The 9,031-nt window shown below is 45.2% G+C and overlaps 1 protein-coding gene across 1 annotated transcript in view; it reads right to left on the bottom strand.

Moving 5' to 3' along the window:
• ATP2B3 (ATPase plasma membrane Ca2+ transporting 3) overlaps positions 1-9,031 on the bottom strand; it is a gene marked incomplete at its 5' end in the record, with an annotated part of 87,199 nt that overhangs the window by 28,703 nt on the left and 49,465 nt on the right. Inside the window, 3 exons of the mRNA XM_027845769.1 lie at positions 1,279-1,470; positions 4,308-4,414; positions 7,698-7,785. Coding sequence (XP_027701570.1) covers positions 1,279-1,470; positions 4,308-4,414; positions 7,698-7,785 — 387 coding nt within the window. The remainder of the gene's footprint in view (positions 1-1,278; positions 1,471-4,307; positions 4,415-7,697; positions 7,786-9,031) is intronic.

The raw sequence follows: 9,031 nt of genomic DNA, 5'->3' as shown, positions 1-9,031 counted from the left end.
CTGTTGTTTGCTTATTTTCCCAGTCTATTTCTTGACTTTTAACTCTTTGTTAAAGTGGGGTCTGCTTCCAGGGTGTTTTGTGCAGCTGTTTTCAGAGATACCTCTAGATACCTGTAAGTTTTCAGTTCTTCCAAGGTGGTATGATCTAAGGAGACATTTTTACTACTCTTCTGGCCTGTGCTCTGGTCTGTGAGTGACCACAAGCACTCTTTTCTGCCCTGGAACTGTGAGGGGGGTCCCCGCTCCACTGTGGCTACAAACTCTACTGTGCTAGTGCTCCTCATCACCCCAGGACTACCACCCAGGACTGAGACCCAGATCTCAGTATGGGCAAAGCAACAGAGTCCTGCCTCAGAGCTAGCAAAGAGACCCCTGTAATTTCCTTCTGATGAGTTGTTCAACCCTCTTACTGTCTCCACAGACACAGAAGCAGCCTCTTCTGCTACCGGTTCAGTGGTTCCCAAGGCCTACTCCTGGTTTGCTGGGGCCCAGGCTGTGCTGGCATGGCCTGCATCGGATTGTATACTGACTCTCACCCAGGTGCAACAGGCCTTTTCTGCTGACCTTCTAAGTTATCTTTGGCTGAAAAATTATTTCACCATGTCCTTTTGTGGGTTCTCCCACTTCAGGAATTGTTTTATGGCATTATTTAAAGATGTTTTGGGGAGAACTCAGGCAAGTCACTGCCTTTTCTTCACCATCTTGGCCCTGTGAAAGTGTTTTATGCAAATAAAAAAAAAAACCCAGCAACACAAAAAAAGAAAAGAAGCGGTAGGATCCCTCATAGTCTCCCAGAGTTGATGAAGAGGAGAAGCAAATGAAATCACAAGAGAAAGGGAGTAAATAGTATGGGCTGATTATCACCTAGCTCTCCCTTCATTTACAAAAGCCTAAGAAAGCTTGGGTCAGAGACAATGCTGGCAAAATGCTTGGCAGGCCTAGTTTTTCACTCATTATGATATAATACAGACCTTAAAGACAAGTGTCCCCATGAAGATAGAATTGGTCTCCTGATCCAAGAGCCTCTCAGTATTGGAAACACATTGGGAGAGGTAAGCCTGACCTTCCCAATACTGTTCTCATTCTTTGGATACCCTCCCTTTATGTGGTCCATCATGGATCCCCTCTTCTCTACTTTGGTTTAAAACTGCTAGAGCTTGCTTTCTATACAGGAAGGCTCTTAGACAAGGACACTGGTCTTGTTTCTTATTGGCCCTCATGGAAGGGACCTCAGTCGCCAGTCCACTGAGTTTCACCTGACAGCAAAATGGTGCTTACCTGTGTGATACAGGCTCCCGTGAAGGCCACGATCACAGCAACCACATTGACTGTCAGTTGGAACTGTAGGAACTTAGAGATGCTGTCATAAACATTTCGGCCCCACATCACTGCCTTGACGATGCTGGAGAAGTTGTCATCGGTTAGGATGATGTCTGAAGCCTCCTTGGCCACATCTGTTCCTGCAATCCCCTGGAGAATCACATAGAAGACCCATGGGAAGGACTTTCCCAATAGACCATTTTCATCTCCTAGTTCTTCCCTTCCTTTCTGATCAAGGCAAAGTCATTGCTGGCATAAAATCCACTCTTTTATTTGACTCCTTTACTCACTCGTTCATTCGTTCATTCATTCATTCATTCATTCATTCATTCATGTATTAAGTACCTGCTACAGGCATGGAGCCCATAGACACAACATAGAATTTTACATAAGATATTGACTTCCTTCCCATAAAAGTAATAACAACTAGCAATTATGTAGTACTTTGAGGTTTGCAAAGCACTTTACATATGTTAACTCATTTGATCCTCACAGTAACTCTCAGAGGTAGGGGCTGTTAATGGTAATTTTCCAGATGAGGAAACTGAGGCAGGAGTGGTGAAGTGATTTGTCCAAGGTCACATAGTAAATGTCCAAGGCAAGATTCAAACTCAGGGCCTCCTGACTCCAAGATTCTTTCCCTTGTAGCACCTTTTTGTCCTAAAACATCGAATAATGAAGTCTCAAATATACAGCTGTCTCCTCTGTAAAACAGAAGATTGGACTATATATAACCTCTAAGTTTCTTCCCAGTTCTTTATGCTGGGTGATGTAGTATTGCAAATCTAGCCATAAAATAGTGCTTCGTGGTCTAGTCCTATTTTAAATACTCCAAAGAAACTTATCATTAGAAGGGCTGTCTTTGAAAAGTGGAAAAAAAAATTACTCCCTTTGGCTTCTGCACTTCCTAACTGGCTTCCCTGCTTCCACTGTCTCCGGCCTGACCCACCCTCCATATAAAGTCAAAGGCATTTTTCTAAGGTGTAGATCTGATCGGGTCGTTCCCTTGCTCTAAGCTCTTGGCTGCCCACTGAATAAAGGGTAAAAATCTGCTCCTAGGATTCTCCAGTCTCTGGCTCCCTGCTACCTTTTAGTCCTTTCCCTAGTACCCTACGCTTTTTCTTCCACTACACTGCCCCATTCACACACCACAGGATTCTGGCCAATTTGGCCACCTTCTCATTCTTGACGACCTAGCTGACAAGTGCTTGAAAAGCCCTAGTGAGGGGAAAACCTCCCTGGGCAGCCCACTTCACTCTGGGCCCCCTCTGAATTGCCAGGAAGTCTTTCTGGACAATCAAGCTCAAATTTGTCTCTTTTTAACTTCCTCCCATGGCTCCTGGTTCTGCCCTCTGGGGGCCAAACACAAGTCCAGTCCCTGTTCCATGTGACTGCCCTTCACATGCTTGAAGACAGCTCTCATGAGCCTTTTCTTCTCCAGGCTAAACATTCCTGGTTCTTCAGATGCTCTTCAAAGGGTGCAATCTGGAGGCCCTTTCCCCATCCTGCTTGACTTCCTCTGAATGTTCTCTAGCTCATCCATGTCTTTGCTAAAACATGACAGCTAATTCATAAGCCCTTTTGCTATGAGATAGTCCCTGCCCTTGAGGACCTTACATTTTATTGGAAAGATACTGCATGTTCACATATCAATAAAAACAGGATATTTATTTCTGGGCATCTAGGTGGCACTGCAGTGGATAGAGCACTGGGGTGGGAATCAGGAAGACTCATCTTCCTGAGTTCAGATTTGGCCTCAGACACTTCCTAGCTTTGTGACTCTGGGCAAGTCATTTCACCCTGTTTGCCTCAGTTTCTTCATCTGTAAAATGAGTTGGAGAAGGAAATGGCAAACCACTCCAGTATCTCTGCCAAGAAAACCCCAAATGGTGTCACAAAGAGTTATACACAACTGAAATGACTGAACAATGTTGCCGATGACTATTTCTGTAAGAAGCAAGCAGAAAAGTCAGGAGAGATGGAAGTCTTCATTCATCTAGACTTGACCAATTTGGAATGAATTTGGGATACTGAGTTGCTTTCCTTTTGCATGGTCTCTAGGAAACAGAGCAAAAATAAAGGCAACATGTAGCTGCTTGAGGGAGAGTGCCAGCTCCAGCTTTGGCAGCAGGGCTTCATGTGCCAATGTCCAATGATTCTTATCTACAGCTCCTTGGCTTTTGTCTTTTAGTCAGAGTTGGATGCTATAAAGTTACCATGCTTGGCCACTTTAAATATGGGCCTTCCCCAAGTCTGACCAACCTTCCCCCAACCAGGAAGAAGTGTGTGAGCTTTGGCTGTGCACAATATGGTGTGCGCGTGCATGTGTGTGTGCGCGTGCGTGCGCGTGCGTGTCTCTCTGTGTGTTTGTATGTATGTGTATTTGTATCTATGTGTCTCTGTGTGTGTCTGTGCATGTGTCTCTTTGTGTATGTGTGTGTGCTCTGTGCATGCGTGTGTATGTGTGTCTCTTTGTATGTGGGCATGTATGTTTCTGTGTGTCTGTGCATGTGTGTCTCTGGGTGTGTTCTGTGCGTGTCTGCGCATGTGTGTATGTGTTTGTGCATCTCTGTGTGTGTATTTGTATGTATGTATGCCTCTGTGTGTATGTGTGTGTGCTTGTTAGCATGTATCTGTACTTATGTGCTTGTGCATGTGTCTCTGTGTGTCTGCATGTATGTGTGCCTCTGTGTATATGTGTGTGCTTGTGAGCGTGTCTGTGCATATGTGTGTACATGCGTGTCTCCGTGTATCTGTGCACGTGTGTCTCTCTGTGTGTTTGTATGTATGTGTCTCTCTGTGTGTATGTGTGTGCACTCGTGAGTGTGTCTGTGTACATATGTGTATGTGTGTGTGTGTATAATCAGTGTAGCTGGAGCTTGTCAAGATGGGGCTTCTGGGGTCTCACCTTCCCAAAAGATACCTCTATGGGGCTGGAGGGGCCATGAGCATGGGGGCAGGGAGGGAGCCTGGGGAGCTAAGTTTACCATGGCAAAGCCCACATCTGCTTTCTTCAGGGCAGGCCCATCATTGGTTCCGTCTCCAGTCACAGCCACCACCTGCCGCTGTTCCCCAATGGTACTGTCGATGATCCCTGAAACACACAAGAGAAGGCCCTGAAGTGAAGCAAAGGCACCTGTCACTTTTGAGGCACTGCTCTTCCAACTTTCCTCATGTTTCAATCAACCACTGGAGAATTACAGGGTGTGGCAGAGAAAGCCCTGGATGAGGATTTAGGAGATTCCAGGGGTAGGCTCTAGTCTTGCCTCTGCTGCTTACTAGCTCTCCTCCTATGTTGGGCCAGTCATTTCTTGTCTCTGGGCCTCAGTTTCTTTATCTATGAGAAGGCGGCCTATGGGCACCAGGGACCTTCAGCAACTAGACAAGCCTCTTCTAGCCAAAATAAATGAAAGAGTTATCATTCGCTTTTGCACAATATTCAGCCTGTAAGCTGGCTCATCTCCTAAGTGGCACCCCACTTAGGAGTATACACCGAGAGCTGGAAGGGACCTCAGAGGTGAGCTAGTCCAGTTTGACTGGGGGAGGAAACTGAGGCCCAGGGAAGGGAAGAGACTTTGCCAGGATGACACAGGCAGTAAGGGGCAGAGGCTGGATATAGCACTGCACTGCCACCCTTAAGCCTCTCCTCCTTTGTCATTAACCCCTACCTGGCTATCTTCCTATCTCTGCTTCCTTTTTCTTCCTGCCTCCACTCTTTCCAGTCCCAGGCCTCATGCCCTCAAGCCTAGGCTCTTCTTACTTTCCCAGGCAACAATTAACAAATCTGATGAACTCATTATGCTAATGTGCTACAAAAACTCCTAAGGCTCCTCTTTCCAGTTCTGCGGTCACATGTATGCATTATATTAGAATAAGAGCCTGCCAGGTAAGGACAACACATCATGGCCCTTTGGGCCTTCTGTTGTATATTTCACTTGTACATTTCAGTTCTACAGTGACCTTCAGGGTAGGGGTGGGTGCTTCCTAGACTACAGATTCTGAATCTTTGTGTCATGGTAAAATCTCAGAATCATGGTTTAAAATGCATAAGATCAAATGCCATAGGATTATTAGGAAACCCATTATATTGAAATGCAGCTATCAAAATACATATTTTTTAAAAACCAAGTTCACAGAAGTCAAGTGAAGAATCCCTGCCCTATCTCCTTGTAGACCCCAAGTTCATTATCATTTAAGACCTTTAATTTAAATTAAATTTAAATTAAATGATTAAAATATCCATCCTCTTGAAGCAATCCAGAGATGAACCTCTCTGAACTTAGCTGGGCTGGTTCTTGGGGACAGACGTGTAGCCTCTTACTAGGAGAATCAGGAGAGGCCTCTTGCAGGCAGCTAGATGGCTCAGTGGATAGAGTGCAGGCCTTGCAATCAGGAAAACCCACCTATGATCCTTTCTAGCTGTGTGATCCTGACCAAGTCACATAACCATTCTGTGTTTCAGTTTCCTCATTTGAAGAACGGGGATAATAGTAGCACCTACTTCCCAAGGTTGTTGTGAGGATCAAATGAAATAATATATGTAAACTACGTTGCAAACCTTGAAAAAAAATACATACATACACATATATGCACACACACGCATACATAACACACATATATACACATACATGCATACACAACACACACATATACACACATAATACATACATGCATATATATATAAATAAAATTATTTGCTATGGAAATGGCCCAAAGCCAATGTTATGGAGATGACCCAGCCCAATATGGCAGCTAGAGATGAGCCAGGTTTTAAGAGTGAGACATCAGGGACCAGGAGGGTCAAGAGAGATTGGACAGGTGGCCAAAAACAGCAGCTTTTGATACTCTCACCTGCTGGTGTGAAGGGGTAGTGACTGAGCTCTCTTGGCTCCCTCTGTCTTCTCTTGTTTTCGGTTACAATCAACCCCAAGGTGGGGATCACAAACATGCAGTCCTCCCCTCAACTCATGGGGTGCCAATTCTTCCAAACTGTCTCTTTCTCAGTCCCAAAGGAAAAGCAGGGAAGCCCACATGGGAGGAAGTTTGGAGATCTTTTTGGAGGCACTAAAAACTTTTGTCTGGAATTTTCGTAATGTAAACCAAACCAAACCAAAACAAAGCCCCCAGCTACCCCTAGTCAGCTAATTGCCTGTGTCCTGTGTATGGGGGTGGGTGTTGCTCATGCCCAGAGGGAAAAGTCCAGAAGTGGGGGAGGGAGGTCTGAGCTGTATGCAGACCATAGCTTTCATATTTTAATACTCTTGACTGATATTCCATCATCTTTTAGTCTGTCAAATACACAGCCAGGTCATCATGGTTATTTTTTTGTTTGACCAACCATTCAGATCCTCTCAGCTTTTTGCCCATGCGTGCTAGAGACTCTGGGAAGACTGCTTGATTTGAAGTTTGAGCATATTGCCACCCAGTGGACAAGCTCAGCATTACACCCTCTTGTGGGATAATAAAATGACACTAATGGAATCCTCCTCTCCACCAGGGATCCGTAGATAAATTTCAGGGCACCCAGGGAATTTGAATGGGGAAAATGGCACCTTTTTCGTTGACCTATAACTGACGTTGAGCATTTCCTTCAATTATGAATATAGGCAACAAACCTTACTCTGAGCAATGCCACAAAAAGAATCGTATGAACTGATGAGGGTGGCTCTTTAGATTTAAGGCTCATAAAATGTCAGAGCTGGAAAGTATTGCATCGAAGACCTCAGATGGGAAAACTGAGGCTTAGAGAAAGGAAATTATTTGTCCAAGGTCACAAAGGTAGTTAGTGGCAGAGCTGAGATTCAAAGGTGGGTGCTCTGACTCTGGGTCCTCTTTCCACACTGTATACCAGTGAGAGGTTGGCTATAGCCGTTTTTGCTAAGTGTCCTGTCTCGTCCTCATCTTTTCCTCTCCCATAACCCTCTGCTCTTTGGTATGTATCAAACTAGCCTCCCCAAAGCTAAAAGACATTGCCCTGCTGGAGATTTCCCAATGTGGAAGCTAGGGAAGAAAGGACTTTGCAGGGGAGGAGGGTGAATGGACTGTAGCGTTCTCAAGCCAGGTCCCTCATTGGCTCAGCTTCTCCTAGATGCAATCCAGAGCAGAGGATGATGGGACAGAGTTATTTATTTATTGCTTTTTGGTGAGGCAATTGGGGTTAAGTGACTTGCCCAGGGTCACACAGCTAGTAAGTATCAAGTGTCTGAGGCTGGATTTGAGATGGGAGAGATTTAAAAAAAAACCCAAAAAAACCAAGCCTCAGAAAGTTGATGAGGACACACCACAGCAGGTGGGGGAAGGCGAAAGGACAGAGAAGATCAGTACAGTGGAGGAGGTGGCTGCAGAGAACCAGTTGGGGGGTGGGGTTTGGGTCTTACCTTTCACCAGGGTGTGTTTGTCAGTGGGAGAAGACCGAGCTAGGACCCTCAGCTTGGGCCAGACTTTATCTAGGCGATCCTGTTCGATCTGGGGAGTACAAAGACCAGTCAAAGCGGGGACAAGGAAAAAGAGCAAACACTGGCTAAAGAGAGACAAGGCCAAAAAGGACCATCTGTCAGCTCTCTCCAGGGCCTTGGGGGAAGGTCATGCGGCTATGTGCAGAATGTTCCCTGACCCTCTCGCTCCCCACCCATAGCTGTCTGGAGGAGATCACTGAAACCCACTCATCTTCATTCAAGCCCCCAGCCTTGCTCAGTCCCCACACCTCTTGGCTTTCAAATAACCCCTATGTGAGGGGAGGAAAGTTTGCCAGGCATATGTACATGGGCTAGGGCACAGGGACTGTGATTTCATTGGTACAGAGTTCCTTTCCAGGTGAGGGAACTCCATCCTCAGAAAGGTTGACACCATCCCTGAGTCTGAGAGAGCTGCTCAGTGCATTGAGAAGTCAAATGACTTCCCCAAACTCCCACAGCTCTGTGGGTCAGAGGTCGGACTGGAGGCTAGGTCCTCTGACTCTGAAGGCATCTCTCTGTCTGCTATGTCATGCTGCTTCTCATTCAAATGCACGGAAGAGAGAAAATCAAATCATTTCAATAGGCTAATGTGGTTATTTATCCAAAATTACCTAGGCCCCTTTGATGAGCCCATTCTACCCCCTTGGGGAGTATGCAAGGTTAGGGACCTCTGATTTAACCTTCAGCAACAATAAATTTGATAGCAATACCAAGAAGCCTTCACTTCTGGTACATTTACAAAAAGCATGTTAAAGAACAAAGTCCATAAGAAGGTGGCCACATTTTTAAATTTGTTATTCAACATTAACTTTTTTTTTTGGCAAGGCAATTGGGGTTAAGTGACTTACCCAGGGTCACACAGTTAGTAAGTGTCAAGTGTCTGAGGCCAGATTTGAACTCAGGTCCTCCTAACTCCAGGGCCAGTGCTCTATCCACTGCACCACCTAGTTGCCCCTTCAATACTAACTTTTAAATTAATCTTAGCATTGATGGGCAGAATAGCCTAACGGTCAGAGACCAGGCAGCCCTGGGTACAAGCACTTCCTCTGACACAAACTGGCTGTGTGACCTTGGACAAGTCACTTAACCTCTGTGAATATGTAGAAGAATTCCCTATGTCAGTGAAATAACAGTTCCCATCTTCATTCTTATTAACTTATAGTTCATAAATGTAATAAAGGTTGCTCTTTTCAATTATTTTTTTTAACTTATCAAAAGTTGGATGTTATACATGTATGTCATTTAACAGCACTGAA

This window comes from Vombatus ursinus, unplaced genomic scaffold, assembly GCF_900497805.2.
Source record: "Vombatus ursinus unplaced genomic scaffold, bare-nosed wombat genome assembly UNPS02015024.1, whole genome shotgun sequence".
Taxonomy (NCBI): domain Eukaryota; kingdom Metazoa; phylum Chordata; class Mammalia; order Diprotodontia; family Vombatidae; genus Vombatus; species Vombatus ursinus.
The sequence above is the reverse complement of the archived record's forward strand: the minus strand, read 5'-3'. Positions and strand labels throughout refer to the sequence as shown.